We start from the raw sequence: 16,576 nt of genomic DNA on the forward strand, positions 1-16,576 counted from the left end.
CCTCCTCTGGACCCTCTCCATGTTGTCCACATCACTCCTGAAGTGCAGCGCCCAGAACTGGACACAGTACTCCAACTGCAGCCTGACCAGTGTCGCATAGAGGGGGAGGATCACCTCCTTGGACCTACTTGAGATGCATTTGTGGATGCATGACAAAGTACAGTTGGCCTTCCTCACCACGTCCCCACACTGTCAGCCCATGCATTTTGGCATCAATAATGACTCCAAGATCCTTTTCTGTCTCTGCCCTGATGAGAAGGGAGTTCCCCAGCCTGTAGGTATGGTGCTGGTTCTTCCCCCCCAGATGCATCACCTTGCACTTGTCAGTGTTGAAACCCAACCTGTTCTCATCCGCCCACCCCTGTAACCTGTCTAGGTCTGATTGCAGCCTATTCCTCCCTTCTAGCGTGCCCACTTCCCCCCACATCTTAGTGTTGTCTGAGAATTTGAACAGGGTGCTTTTTACCCACTTGTCCAAGTCATTGATGAAGATGTTGAACAGTGCGGGCCTGAGGACTGAGCCCTGCGGATCTCCAGGCCTGAGGACCGAGCCCTACAGGACCCCTGCAGAACCTCACTGCCCACATCCCTCCAAAGATTTCCTCGGTGTTACAGATTTTAAGAAACAGTGAATGGAGCATTTTGGTCATAGTTCCCCACTAACTTTGAAGACCTCAGCTGGTATGCCATCAGGACCAAATGCCTTGTTGCTCTTCATATGTCTTATCACCTGATGAACTTCCTTAGGGGTAAGTAGACTGGCAAGTGCTTCCATTACTGGGTCAAAGGCAGAGTCAAAGATTTTGGTCAAATCAATAAAGGCCATATACAGTTCCTGGTGTTGTTCTCAGCACTTTTCCTGTATCTGCCAGGCCACAAAAATCATGCCCATGGTGCCTTTCACTGGCCAGAAGCCACACTGAGACTCAGGAAGGATTTCCTTGGCAAGAAGGAGTAGCTGGTTCAGCAGAATTTGAGTGAGGATCTTCCCAGCAATGGAAAGGAGGGTGAAACCTCAATAGTTTCCACAGACAATCTTATCTCCCTTTTTAAAAATGTTGACAATATTAAACTTTAAAATATCTTGGCATTCCTTAGGTGAGTAGGAATTTTCTCGGTGTTGCAGATTTTGAGAAACAGTATATGGAGCTTTTTGGTCATAGTTTCCACACTAACTTTGAAGACCTCAGCTGGTATGCCATCAGGACCAAATGCCTTGTTGCTCTTTATCTGTCTTATCACCTGGTGGACTTCCTTAGAGGTAAGTGGACTGGCAAGTGCTTCTCTTACTGGATGCTATGGGATGGATTTGATGGTTTCATCAGCCACCATCAATTCTTGGTTGACGAACTTTTGGTAGTGCTCCTTCCAGAGATTTTTGATGGACTTGTCTTTGAGGAGAATACTGCCATCTTCAGAGTATACTGCCATCTAATCTGGGTGAGTTCACAAGGTCCATACATGGCCTTGATTGCACTGAAGATGCTTCACGTGTCTTGATTGTCAACAAAATGTTCAATTTTTTTGCTTTCTCTTCCCACCATTTGTTTTTGATTTCTTGAATCTTCCTCTGGGCTTCAGCTTTAAGCCATCAAAGTGTTCTCTAGCTTCTGACTGGACATAAGATAGTTTTGTCACTTGCAGAAAGCTTTTCTCTTCCAATTGAGAAGGGTTTTGAGCTCAGCATTGTTTATGTCGAACCAGTCCTGATGGCATCAGGTGATGAATGGTCTCCTTCAGAGCTTGTTAATCTTTCTCAACACTAGTGTTATCATTTTCAAACCTAAGACTGCCAGGTTTCTTAATAACATATGTTTGCAGGGCTTCGCAGTGTCTAGGAGTCTGAAGGCACTTGATGTTGTTTTTGGACTGCTCTTGGTGTTTCAGCACAACCCTAATGGACATGATTCATTTCACTAAGTGATGATCAGTCCAGCAGCCAGCAGCTTCTCTCATAATACATGTGATAAAAATATCTTTTAGATCAGATACTCTTACCATGGCTTGGTTGAGTAGGTGCCGTTGTTTTGAGTGGGGGTGTTGCCATGTTGTTTTGTAGCTGTCACATTGTTTGAAGACAGTATTAGTAATGAAAAGATCATGCTTCACACATTTACCCAGTAAGATGATGCCATCGGGATTGGCCTTGCCCATTCCTCCCTTCCCAGTGGTACCCCTCCACATGTTGAAGTACCAGCTAACTCCCACACTGAAATCTCCAAGAAGCATGATCTCATCCTCTTTCAGGGTGATGGTCAGAATTTCATCAAGGTCAGCATAAAACTGTTCTTTCTGTTCTCATTCAGGATCAAATGTTGGAGTGTATGCACTGATGATGGTAGGAGGTGAATTGGTCAGATGGAGGTGGCGAGTCATGAGGCACTCAATTAATGACAACAGGGAATTTGGTCATTTGGCAGACAATCTGTTTCTTAATGGCAAAATCAACACTGTATTCACCTACCGTTTGCAAGTTTCCCTTTCCAGAAGAATATATAGTCACCCCTCCTCCTTCAGTTGGCCTTTGACTGCACATCTGGTCTCACTGAGAGCAGCAATATCAATGTTGTATCATGAGAGTTCTCAGGGGACAATAACTGTTCTACGCCCGGGTCTGTCACCATTTTGGTCATCTAATAGGGTTTTTACATTCCAGGCTGCTCCCTAATGTCTATGAAATCTATGTCTATGACATTTTTGTGTTTTGACTATCAGCTGAATGATTCCCTTGGAAGTACCTATCTAGGTGGGTAAGATAAAGTGGGACAGCTTATGTCTGGAGCACCTTTTTTAGCCTGTTCCCTGTGCACGGTGAGCAGAGGGACCCTAAAAAGAACTGCTTAGTCAAGATCACAGCTGCCAAATCACCCTATTGACCTATTCCAAGGGTGGAGTGATCAACATGTGACCATGTCCTGCCTGCAGATCCATGACTAGGGACTCCTGGCAATCACTTTATCCCCATCACCACTCATCTATCACCACAGGACTTCATAGGCTAGGGACAGACATTCTAAAAGCCAGAGCCTGAATAAATTCAATCTTTGCAGGTTAGTCTACCCTGCAAAGTTTGAACTGATTTTCAAGTGGATAGACATTTACTTTTGAATCAATAATTGCAGGCACACACCTGCAGTGGCTCTGGCTAGAAGCCAGGGGGGGCTAGAGTGAGCCCTCCCTTCCCTTCCACCATAGGTGACTGGTAGGGGGCACACGGGGGTGCATGTGGCCCCACTGATGGGGCTGGTGCTCCCCCTGACTGCCGACACTGATGCTGTTGGTAGGGTTGGTGCCCCCCGACAGGGCTGCCGCCACCAGCAGTTTCTGCAGGTGCCCCCCCAGATTCAGCAGGCACCAGTCACTCATGCCTTCCACAGTGCTGAGCTGAGAGGGGGTCTGGCCTATCCCCATCAAGATGTTCCAATTAGGGAGGGGTTTAAACCCCCACTCTGCCTGCACAGTCCCCAGGTGGAGTATGCCTGGAAAGGGGAGGGGGAAGCAGCCCCCCACCAGGATTTTCCTGGCTCACTGCTCAAGGGGCCAGAGTGTTGCAAGACCCCAGCCCCTGGCTAGCACTCCAAGGCAAGGTTGGATGGAGGGAGGGAGTACTGCTTATGTGGAGTGCATGCATCTGTTGATACTGAGCTTTTCAATGTCCCTCTCCCTGCTTCTTCATACTGTCTGCAGCAAACTGACAGGCACAAAGTTTATCAGCCCATCAAGAAAACAAAGGCCTCTCTTTCATTAGTTCAAGCTCTTCTTAAACAGCTTTTTCCAAGAAAGGAAAGGAGGAACATTACCAGCTGACCTGTTGATTAGTTCCAAAAAGCCCTAAAAAGACACTGATCTGCCTGCCTTTGTCCCAGTGAAATTGAAGACACACACAGACACCGGTGGGGTGGGGAGGGGAAACCCTGCTTGAGTGGCAAGGGGAGGTGGGGTAGGGATGGGGGCAAGCCAGGCAGATTCAGCTGTGCCTGCAGTTCCCCACCCCCCTTCTCAGCCAGCCAGAGCAGTAATAGTGCCCTGGCTAGAGAGGAGAGGGTTGGGGCCAGCCCTGCTCGCTGCAGCAGACAGTCTAGCCCAGGGCTGAAAAGCATACTGGGATGCTGGGGGACTCTGTTTTAACTTAAACCAGAAAGAGGTCTGGGACAGAAGTTCCATAAACCATTTTGACTCAAATCAGTTAAGTCTGATACTACATTCAATCAGGTTTACCTTAAACCAGTTTCATCCATTTTGAAACTGGTTTATATGCACTGAACTATGTTCTGTTACAGGTTTAAACCAGGTTCTCATCACTTAAACAGGTTTATGTGTAACTTCTGTCCCTAGCCATAGAATTTATGGGTATTTGTGACTGGTTATTGTGGTAGAAGTTGGATCCAGTGAGAGAATGCTGCATGTGACTTGTTTTACTTGAGGAGGCCGTTGCACATCAGCAACCATATGGATGTTGGCAAAGGAGAAACCTGTGTCCATTGGCAAGAGATCCAAGACAATTGCGGTTATTCTTCAACTACAGCCTTCATCCACCTTCTCAGCCTTTGAGAAGTATGCCTTCTTGATGCTTCTGCTCCACCACTGAGGCCTTTGTTATGTTGTGGTGGACTGCCCTTTGTCTGATACCTCACCTTTAACCATACTGCCGTGGGTGACCCTACCAGAAATACAAGACTCCCAATGGTGCTGCTCTCAGAGTCATCAGTAGCATTGTTAATCCACTGGTAGCAGGCCACACACAAGCACAGACACACACACAAACACATGCACACACCTACATAAATGCACACTTAAGAAAGATCCCACCTTCACACAAATTTCTGCACCATGAATTAACTACAAATGACCTTTTAAAGATATCTGTATTAGCTGCCTAGATCAGCTCTACACTCATCACAATAGGCTGGGCAAGTATCATGTATAAGCAGGCTAATCAGATAGCCCTTTTAAAAGGTAAGGAAGCTGAGACAGAAAGAAATATTAAATAGTAGGCCCAAAGATGCAAATCACAGCTTTGGAAACAGAACCCAGACCTTCCAACCTTGTACTTTACTAAGACACTCTGCTTCTTCCCTATTCCAGCAGCCTGAGTTACAACACAACAAAACAAGGCAAAATATTAGTAAAACTCCTCTCGGCCTTAACAAAGATGAAAGCTATTTGAATCATTTATGGGCTGAAGAAAGAAAGGAAAGAAGGATTATGGAATAAGAGCTAGGTCTGATTTATTTTTAGAATGAGACAATACAAGCAACTGATAACATTGTCTAAAAATACAATTTGGGGGCTTTATACACCTTGTTCTTCCTCAAAATTCTGACATTTGTACTTAAATATCTTTTTTCCCTTTCCATTTTGTACGAGGCAGCCTTCTGAAACACATTTTTTCCCTTTCATTTCAAGTAGAACAGTGGTTGTCAACCAGTAGTATGTGTACCCCTAGGGATACTTAAAAAGGTTCTGGGGGTACAAAGGCACTCCTGCCACTGCACGTGCCCCAGCTGAGGTTTGGGGGTCACATGCACCCCCAGTCCATACATGGGGAGGAGACAACTGCCGCTGCACACTGAGCTTTGTGCACCACTGCAGCAGCCCTGGGAGTTGTGCAATGCCACATGCCTGCCACTGCTGAGCCGTGTTGCACCTCCCCCTGCCCACCCGGCAGTGGGACACACATGGCATCATACCACTCCCAGGGCAGCTGCAGCAGCACACAAAGACCAGCACACAGTGGCAGCCGCCTCTGCCCCATGTACAGATTGGGGGGGGGCACATACTCCCCAGGCCTCTGCTAGGATGTGCATAGAGGTGGGAGCCCCCTTGTGCCCCTGGATGAGCCTCCCAGGTTCTGATTGTCCCACAACCAAGCCCAGCTAGGGCCCCATTCACCCCAGCCCCTGCCCCTGTCTGTGCCCCACTCCCTCCCTCACCATGGGGGCCTCGATCTGACAGACACACACACACACACCCCCCCCGTGGCCCTTTCCCCTCCCCCACAGACTTACCTGCACATGCATACTCAGTCCCCAAAATAATCTTAATATAAAGGGGTACATGAGCTGAAACTGAGACAGAAGCATTACACTTGTTAAAAAGGCTTGAAAACCCCTGAAGTAGAAGCTTCAGCATGATAAATGTTACACTTCAAGTAATACGAGAACAAATCTGGAATAACCTAATTGACCTTAGTTGAGTTACTCTAAATTTATATCTGTGTAAGTATATGAGAGCAGGATCTGACACTATGTTAGGCAAATATAAAAAGGTCTGACCTGTGTTCTTTGACAACAAGAAATATACATGCATGAACAGTTTCGCCACACTGCTGGTTTTGCCACCCCCATTTTAAAAATAGGAAATCTCTCTGATATAAAAGTAGTTGTTTCTAGCAGCTGAAGCTTAAGTTCATCCAACATATTTGGTGTATGATATCCAAACAGAATTTTTTTTCTATGTAAACATGCATGCAGCTCTGCGCAAATACTCACGGTATCCAAGCTGAGAAACAATAAAGCTGTACTCTTCAACATTATGGATACTCGCCAAATCTCCATTCTCCTTCCTACAAAAAGTTAGGGCATCTTTCCATATTTTGAGGTCTCTGTAAATTAGGTAACAGTGACCCGCATATGACATCCATTGAGTAGGACATGTAATAGGCACATCAGTCTCTGAAAGAAAAACAATAGTGAAAAGTTTCAGAAAGAAAGAAAAGTTTATTTTCATTTGTTGAGCACATCTGTCTGATATTTTGTGCTGTATTTGTGATAAAGAGACTAAATGAGAACAAATGAACTAAAATATTTTTTTAAATGTGAACATAAATAAAAAAATATATCCCAAAACACCACATTGATGAGATTACAGAGTAAGTGATCAAAGCTAAGGAAATCCCATAATTAAAGAAGTCTGCATACCTTTGATTCAGCATCTTTTTGTGTATTTGGATACAGTCTTTAATAAACCAGATCTTTAAGTTAATTTCTCCCATACATTTCTCACTTGTCAACAATCAGATCAGAATTTCTCTTTATCTTCTATATTGCTTGACCCATCCTGAGGGGCTAGTTCTCAAAAACTGTATGCATGTGAGTAAATTCACTCCTGCACTTAAATATGTTATATAAGCCCCATACGTCAGCTTAGAAGAGATAAGTTGCTCTCTTGCAACAAGGGAAAAAACAAAGAATTAAATTATTCCTTTAGGAATCCTTTATAAAGAATCCACTAAGAAAATTGGGCACCAAAAGCAAATAACATGTTTTAAATGGTTTCTAAACTCATTAAATGAAACAGCACTAGAGAATTGTCAGTCCTCCTGTTCAGTAAACTCCATAATACAATTGAGTTTTAGGGGGGCAATCCATCAAAAAGTCATAATAAACAGAATGTAAATATTTAGAAAACCAGTTATGATTTTGGTTGCACAGAATTTATCATTTTCATACCTTTTGGCAAAAACAAAATTCTGTAGACTAAAACAAGAGTAGCAGACTTCTAGAAATTCCAAGAAGACTTTGCCAGAGTTCCAAGATTTTATAATGTATATCGCTCTGTAGGAGAGGGGATGTGTTCAGCAGAAGAATCAAGAGGTCATACTCTGAAAATAACTCATTGGGCACTGACAGCTATGACAAGCTAATCCCAGGTTGTAACTACTAATCCAGTTTCAGGTATGATGGTTTAGACAAAGAATAATCCTGCCTTGAACAAGGAACTAGATTAAATGGCCTCCTGAAGTCTCTTCCACCCCTGCATTTCTGTGAATCTATAAAGCACAATGCTGATTACCATACACTTGCCCATTAAAAAAATACACATTTATAGCTAGCTAATAAATACAGCCTGCAACTTTGTTGTAGGCCACTGAACATTTATCAGTGTATTTCTGCATACGTCGGATTCCAATTCTGGAAAACCTATAAAACTCATTTAACTTCTCTTTCTGCATAACAGACATGTAGCTGTGATGGTTTAGTCAGGAATGATCCTGCCTTCAGTGGGGGGCTGGACTAGATGACTTCAAAGTCCTTTCCAACCTACTTCCCTATCATCCTATAGTCTTTGTTTTGCCAAATATTGAAAATGACTGCCTGCAGGTAAGTCTTGGATCCACATACAATCAAAGACCTCATTAAACCTGAGGCATATGCCAAATACCCTTTTTCAGACACAACAGAAGGAGGCTGGGAATTTACAGCTAAAGGCACTAAAGCTGTCACACTGCTAGTTAAGGTTATCCTAAACCCTGTACCTACTGACCATCTACATTAAAAATTCCTGAACTTGTAGCAAAAACCCCCAGTTTTTCTTTTTTTAATTTTGAAATGCATTCCCACCCTTCCCCAACTATCTCTGACTTTTTCCTTCTCTCTCTATTCCCTATAGATAAGTATGAGTAAGCTAAGACATAGAGTGAGCTAAGACATGGGATAAGCTTTAGCAATTTTATAGCAAGTTTTTTTTCCTTTCCCTCTCTTTCTTTGATCCACTGTTTTATATTGTATAATTATTATGTTTATATTGATTTTTACTGTGTGATTACTGTTTTACTGATTTTTACTGTTTTTTTTCTATTTAGAGTATATAATTTAGGCCTACATGTATAAGATAGTAAAGTTAATGTCAAGTTATGTCAAGTTTCCATTTTGTATGTCAAGCCTCCATCTTGTGTCCTCTGCCCAGATGTAACCTATGATTCAGTCTCATGTAAATTGGTTCCATGGGGATGAGTGAGGGTGCTTGAGATACAATGGTAGCAGGCCTTTACTGAATAATCAACTCAATGACTGCACCATCAGCTCAATGATCCAACCATCACCCTGCACTGACCCTCCCTTGCTCAAGATTTGGAAGACAAAGACTGCTGCAGAAACCGGCAGGAACCCACCATTACAGACACCTGAAACTGCATGTCCTAGCCTGGAGTGCACATGCTCAGTACACCAGGGGCTGATCCTTGCCTGGGCATGCTCCTGCCACTAGGGTCATAGAAGATCTTCCTCCATAAAAGGGGGCAGTGAAGACAGACCCAGTGGGACACCCTCTCCAATATGGACTAGCACCATGCCACACCACCTATTCACCCAGAGGCCCTGCCAGCGATAGCCTCTGGACAACACATTGCTGGAGAAGACCCCATCTGGCCAATGAGAATCAACTCACAGCCCAGGATAGGTAGCTATCACCTACCTCCCTTCCCCAAGCAAAGGACCTGGATTGTGTCCCTACACACCTTGACTTCAGTTCCTCCACCAAGTCTTTTTCTCTCCTGCTACCATTGTGTGTGTGTACACATGAGTGCCTATGCATGCATGTGTGTGTGTGTCTGTAGGAACCAATAACTTTGTGGGGCTGTGTGGTAGGTTATCTATTTAATAAACTTGTTATTTTGAAACCCCAAGTTGGGTTTTTGTCTTATTGACCTCCTAACCCTCCCTCCTTGATTCCCCAGCTATCTCCCAGCTTTCTGCCTCTGTTTCCTGGCCCAATCTCCCAGCTTTCTGCTTCTTTGTTTCCTGCCTGTTTCCTCCTTGCCACCACTTATCTGCTCCCTGATCTCCCAGCTTTCTGCCTTTCAGTTTCCAGCCCCCTACCCTGATCTCCTATCTTTCTGACTCAGTTTGCAGCCCCCTCTTCCAGCTTTCTGCCTCTCTGTTTCCCAGCTGTCTCCTCCTTGCCACCGGGCTTTTTCTCTTGCTTCTACCCCAGCACCAGGTGACCCCAAGTAGCCCCAGGGCACATTAACCCTAAGTAACCACAGGGCCACTTGACCTTAAGTCCGCTGGTTCTAATCCTGGCCCTGACGACTTTCACTCTCTTATTTTTCCCTTTCTCATCTTAACCCCCATCCATCTCCCTCCTTACCCTCCTTCTGGAAATCTTTGACCCTTGATTCCCCCTCCCATAGTCACCAAGCACCCTATGTACCCCAAGTACTCAAAGCACACACATACACACCATACCACCCATGTCAGGAACTCATGTGTGTGTATGTGTAGGTGTGTGGTGTGTGTGTGAACTGGCAAATATATCATCGTGTGTGGTATACGAATGAGTAATCTGTTTATGTGTATTGAGTGTGAGTATTGACAACTGATTTTTGTCTATTTTTTTTGTGTGTATGGTGTGTATATGCTTGAATTGGTGATAGGAGTACATGTGCTTAGACTAATAATCTTGGATGTTGTATGTGCCTAGGGTGTGTATATGCACCTAATGATTTTTGTGTGTATATATGTGCAAAAGGGTCACACCCTCCTGTCTAACAGTGCAATTTTGAGATCCTGAGAGTTGGCCTGACCCAGCAGGACAACAAACTCAATCCCTGGCACCAGCCCAGCTCTCCTCCTAGTCTACACTTATATTCAGTACATTTGGAACTTAGTCAGGCTTGAATGATCATTAACAGTGGAAATCAACCAGAAATGATCCCACTTCTTCCTGATGCTCCTTCAGCATCTTTTTTGCCCTGTTGCGCTTTACTAATTATATAGAGTAAAGACAGAAAGTATCTGCAGACAAATTCTTAGAATTTCCCATGCTAATATAGACATCTTTGCAAGGTGCTGAACTTTTGCTTTACTACACGGGCCAAAAAGCCAAACAAGACTTAAGATAATTAAGATGTGCATAAGCAAGACAAGTCAGCATGTAGAAGTCCTAGTCCCAGACAGCATATTCTACATTTGACTATGAGAAATGATATAGTTAAAGGCAGAAAGAACAAGGTAGACAAACAAATGACAAACACTTTAAATCTTATTGTGAATACTAACGTGTATGGCAGTATAGAACAAGTACAGAAATGTTGACTGATGCTGAACAGTAGGGAGTAAGTGACCAATATGTGACTTGCTAAAAAAGGATAACAACTAAAATAGTTGTACATTTGGAATTAACAGACTTCTAGTGTTAGAAGGCAAAACCTTAAGCTGAAACATGTTTAAGCTCTTTGTGACACTATACTTTTGTGTACATAGAGAAATATATTATATATATAAAGTTACTGGATAGATTGATTAATGTAGATATAGATATATATGTTGGTCACTCACTATTGTTCAACATCAGTCAACATTTCTGTACTTGTTCTATACTGCCATACACATTAGCATTCACATTAAGATTTAAAATGTTTGTCATTTGTTTTTCTACCTTGTTCTTTCGGTCTTTAACTAGATCTCTCTCTCTCTCTACACCCACACCCACACCCACACCGAGTTGTCTATGCACACAAATGTACAGTGTTACAAAAGGGCTTCAAAACATTTTTGTTTAAGGTTTTGCCTCTTAACACTAGAAGGCTGTTAATTCCAAATGTAGAAATACATATCTATATAAAGACTATATATAGATATAGAATTATATATATTTTAATTATATACATTTTACAATCGTATATGTAATGTATATCTAGAATTCTAGGGCCACCTTGTGGAAAAGTAGATTTCTGCTGCAGGGATAAGTATAACTACTGAGTTCATAAATATCCCCTCTACAAAAAGCAAAGAGCTTCTTTGTGTGTACAACAAACAGTTTGACCCCCTATTAACTGTAGTCTTTTGCATTTCATTTTGTTGTGGACTATCATGTATTGTGCATGCCACTACCCCATAACCCTCATATATAACCTTGTGGCACTCAATCCAAAAGCTTCAGGGTTCACTTTAATGGGATTTCCCATGTTTAACATTAAGTATGTATTTGCATGTGTGTTAGAATTAAGTGGATTTTTTTTCTTTTTTGGTCTCAAGAAGCCTTAAGCTACAAGGCATGAAGTGCCACCAACTTCCTTTTTACAGGAATGGGAGTTGAGGGCATTTAACATCCTGCAGGATTATATCCTATTGTAACAGTAAGCCTCCCTGTTCCTTTAAGAGAGCAACAGGGGAGGGAGGGGTGCAGCTCTGCAAGCTAGGCAGGGCAGAACAGCTGCAGGTTGCCGGGGCAACAAGGCAATGAAGCTGATCAGCAGGCACCTGCAGGCAGCCCAGGCTGTCTCTCCCTGGCAGCCACAGGGTGAAGAGCTCAGGGGTTCCTTAATGGACTGTTCAACCTATCTTATCATCAGGGATGATCTTGCCTGTGCAACCCCAGTGAGGCTTGGGGAGCCTGGGGAGCTCAAAGGCTAGCCCAGGGCTGGAAGGCATGCTGGCACTAGAAGGGAGAGAAGGTTTTCCCTCTTAAAAGGGCAGAGGGCTGCTTCCCCATTTTATGTTATGTTATAGCTCAGGGGCTTATGTTTATTTTGTATTTACACCAGTGGTTTGGGCTGACACTGTAGGAGAGGTATATGGAGGTCACCTTGAGCTCTGCTAAGGACAGGCTCAAGGCTGGAGTGACTATTGAGTCTGGAGAGGGCATAGAGTGAGGCCAGAGACGCAGACAGAGGACAGGGGCCTAGTGCCTAAAAAGACCAAACGAGCTGGTGCCTTGAAGACAGATCCAATACAATGGGCCCAGGCTAGAAGGCCTAGCTGAGAGGAAAGGGATGGTGGCCAAGGAGCCCAAAGCCCAACATGAGACTGACATTGCAATAATATCCACAAGGCTTGAGGCATGGTGTAGGGAAGGACTGGAGCCATGCAATTAGCCCCTAAGACCTGAGGTCCCCTGCAGCAGCACACTTATAAAGTGAGGCCCAGCGAGGGGGCTGGAGTGTAGTGAGGACCAGTAGGGTGCCAGGGAAACCTAGTGTGGGGGTTCAGTCAAGCTGGGCCCACACAAAGGCCCAGGGGCAGCCTCCTTTTTAGAAACATAAGAAACAGCAAGGTGTGGTGGGTGAGACAGAAGGGAGGCCACACTATGAAAAGAGTGAAGCACAGTCACAGCGCCACCAGGGGGTGTCACAGTGTGGCAAAGTGGGGGTCGTTTCCCACTAGCCACAGGGCTAGTTTCCTACCTGTCTCACCCATCATGCCTTGTTGATAATTAATTAAGCTGTTAATTAAGATGGAAGGCTGACCATTGTACACCCTGAAATTCAGGGGCGGGGGGCACTATTTGCAGCTCCATTCCACTCCTACACTGTAGCCTAAGCCTTGCAGATGGCATCTCAGGCAGTTAGCTCAACTGTTGCCTTCACCCATTAGCTGTGGCCCCCAACCTTCGGCTTCCATAAGCCCTAGCCCCATCTCAGGCCCAGTTGTGACCCCAAGCTCCTCAGTTCTTCATGGGCATCCCTCGTGGTGGGCCCCTGGCCCTTTTGAACCTTTGGTCCTGGCCCCAGCACTGACCAGCCAAGTACCTCAGCAGGGTTTTCAACTCCTGCCTGCACTTAGGGACCAGGGCCCCCCATTCCTGGCTCAGGTGCACCTGGAAGTGTGCCTGGCCCTATGAGCTCACTGACCAAGCAGGCTCAGGTGCCTCCAGACGCATGGACCACCTAAAGGTGAGGGCTGGGGTTAAGGCGTCCCTACTTGCCTTTCACAAGGGTGGTAACGGGCCTGGCATTTCCTGGGGGGCTCCCGCACCACTGAGAGCCCCACCAGGCCACACACTCCCGGCAGGATGCAGTTTTAGGTCATGGCCAGGACCAGGAGCCTCCAGGCCATCTCCTACAGCTCCTGCCCTTACCTCCAGGATATGCCAAGCAACCTTGCAGCCAGGCAATGTTACTGCCTGGCCTGCCAGCAGCAAACTGCCCTGTTTATAGAGGCAGCCATGGATCTAAAATGTTGCAGCAATTAAGCACCTCCTGGCCACTTGGGTTGGCCCTTAAAGTGGTAGGCACCTACAGTGCCCTGCCACACACAGCCATCCCCAACATGCTATACCTATTCTTATTATGACTAACTCTCAGTGAACATTTTGGAAATTGCTTAATTATGCAGAACACTTTCAAGAGCATATTGTAAATGTCATTACATTTACTTTGCAATTCCTTCATACTTAAGAAAGTTTGTCTCTTTTCTTTCAGTCCTCCAAACTACTGCTGTACTGAGAAGGGTACAATAAACCTAACGTATAAGAAATGAAGTGGCCACTGCCTCTGACTATAAACATAGATGTGGTAACAGACTGTACTTCATAGACAATTTATAATGATAAATCATATGAGAGGCTAGATGCAATATGTTTTCTGTTTCCTCAGTAACTGAATCTGAACATCTCTTAGCCATGTCATTCCCCAAATGGAGACCTTGTGCCTGCTTTTGGAAGGACACTTTATACAAGTCCTGGGATCTAATCAAGAGGAAGGCAAGCTAAAGGGGACAGGATGAGCCAAAACTGGGAAGGAACAAACATTGTTCCTCTTCTTTGTTGGGATTCCTTTGAAACCACTGGCTGCAAAGCACTGATAATGCTTTTAGCCTTTGTTTGTCTTTGCAGCTCATATATGATATAGAAAGTAAATCAATAACCTCTACTTATTTTACTGATCAACGTACCTGAAGAAATAATGAAAGACTCTAAAGTGGCATTTCCTCTTTTACAAATGTAGCCAAGTTTCTGATTACACTCTTGGTTTTCCCATTTTGCACCTTTTCCTGGATTTAATGCTGCACAGATTTTTCCCGGCTCTGGAGAAGGGCTTCCTTGGAGAAATAGATTACAAAACCAAAGATTTTACATGCTAGTATGTGACCATGTAACCAAAGAAAAGATCTTAGCAACCCTTAAGTAGGCTATCTTATCAGATTTTAAAAAATCCCCAATTTTCAGGTTAAGAAAAGTAACCCAAAATCCACATTTTTCCATGATCAAAATAAAACATCCCTATATATATGTATGTATGTATTAGTGGTGTTTAAATTTAATTATAGAAAAATGTAGATTTTGGGGTTTGGGGGTTTTTTTAAACCTGAAAATTGGGGATTTTTTTAGATCAGAGAAAACCAGTATCTCATTCTTCATTATCATTTCATTACCACAGGCCCCCTCTACACATGCAGGTAAAGGCATGATCGGTTCTAATGCAAAATCCACACAATCATGCCTCCTGCCATGCCACACAGGCATGTTAGGAGGCACGATTGTAGGATCATGCATTAGACCCCATCTCACCTTGTACTATCAATGGCAAATATGATGGGACTCTGAGCACCAGTAGCACCCTACACACAGAGCTGAGAGTTCTGCATCTGATAGGACTGTCAGCCCCAGGTGCACCCCACATATAGCCAGGGCTGAGAGCCCCACAGCTAACGGGAGTCCTGAGCTGTCAGCTGACAGGACTCTCAGGCCTGGCAGCTATGGAGCATTCCTGCAGCTGGGAGATTACAGCAGCTGCAGTCTCCCAGCCATAAGGGGGACAGAAACCAGCTATAAAATTATCATGCATTTTCCAACAATAACTTTATAGCTGGTTGGCCCTTTTAAAGGAGCCATAGTTAATTTGCACATGAAGCCATTCTAAATTAACTGTTAATTAGCGGTGAAATTTTTAACTATGTTATAATGTAAATAATTGCTAGCATTTATCATTAAACAATTCTTCAACATTATTGGGCAATTCATACCTCTCAATAGTTGGTCTTTGAAGCCCAACTTTTTATATAGATGTTAGTTTGAAAAAAAATTTAGAGCCCCCCCCCGCCAACACACACACACACACACACACACATATACCATGCCTCCTAAAATGCGATTACATGGAGTCTGGGGCACATGATTCAGAAAAGTATGGGTTCAGGGATCCGGCCAGATCTAATACTTGATTATCATTTCAATTACCTACGGTCATTTGAACAACTTTTACTTAGCTGCAAGAATTGAGAATAATTTCAAATTTCCTATTAATTAGCTCAAAGAATGAAAACAAGATTTGTGCTAGAATATTTGATGCTAGAACTGGCAAGGAAATTTCAGCAGGAAAAATACAAACTATGTTAGACCAGGAGCAAAATATTAGGTGAAATCACTAAAATAAGTTAAAGGGTTTCTTTCTAGATCCACTATACTATGGTTAGATTATTGCATTTTTCATTTAATTCTTTGAACAAATATACTATATATGCAGGAGAAAGCTTGTCTAACTTTATCCTAACCATTAAGTTATTCTAATAAAAGTCATCATTCCCCCAAAATCCTTGCTTCTCATATAATTCGTGGACCTTCACAGCTACAATCTCACCCTGACATTAAACAAGAAATAAGATTTGGGGAAATTTAGACGATACATGAACACAAGGTACCACCCTGGCCTATCTTCTGCATGAGTACAACACAAAAAAATCCATGCTTTTTAAATATTTTCTCAAGTTCTCCTGAATAATATCTATTCTGTGTTATAAACTGAATCCAGTATTCTGTTCTTGATGCAGCAGATCTCATTGCCAGTAGTTATGATCATAGTCAGTTTCTTTTAACAATTATAGAAGTTCTGTGCAGGTAAGACAGCACAATACCAAGACTGAAATCCACTATGAGGATTTATAAGCAAAACTCTACCTGAGATGGATTACCATTTATACCTGGGGTAGACAAAATACAGCCCATAGGCCAGATCCAGTCTACCACGTGATTCTGTCCAGCCCATGGCAGGTCCCTAGGATCCACCCAGCACAGGTGTGGGAGGCACCCCAGGCTGCAGCGCATGTGGCCGGTCTCTCTGCTCCCGGGTGCAGAG

At 43.8% G+C, this 16,576-nt stretch overlaps 1 protein-coding gene across 2 annotated transcripts in view; it reads right to left on the bottom strand.

Moving 5' to 3' along the window:
• The window catches only part of LOC109308148 (macrophage mannose receptor 1-like), a 105,222-nt gene that overhangs the window by 72,150 nt on the left and 16,496 nt on the right, over positions 1-16,576 (bottom strand). For both annotated transcript variants that reach the window (XM_019532449.1, XM_019532439.1), the window contains exons 6-7: positions 14,397-14,543; positions 6,492-6,674 (exon numbers count right to left, since the gene is read on the bottom strand). In XM_019532449.1, the coding sequence (XP_019387994.1) occupies positions 6,492-6,674; positions 14,397-14,543 (330 nt within the window). The remainder of the gene's footprint in view (positions 1-6,491; positions 6,675-14,396; positions 14,544-16,576) is intronic.

The sequence above is a fragment of the Crocodylus porosus genome, unplaced genomic scaffold (assembly GCF_001723895.1).
Source record: "Crocodylus porosus isolate Cpor-Errol unplaced genomic scaffold, CroPor_comp1, whole genome shotgun sequence".
NCBI lineage: Eukaryota > Metazoa > Chordata > Crocodylia > Crocodylidae > Crocodylus > Crocodylus porosus.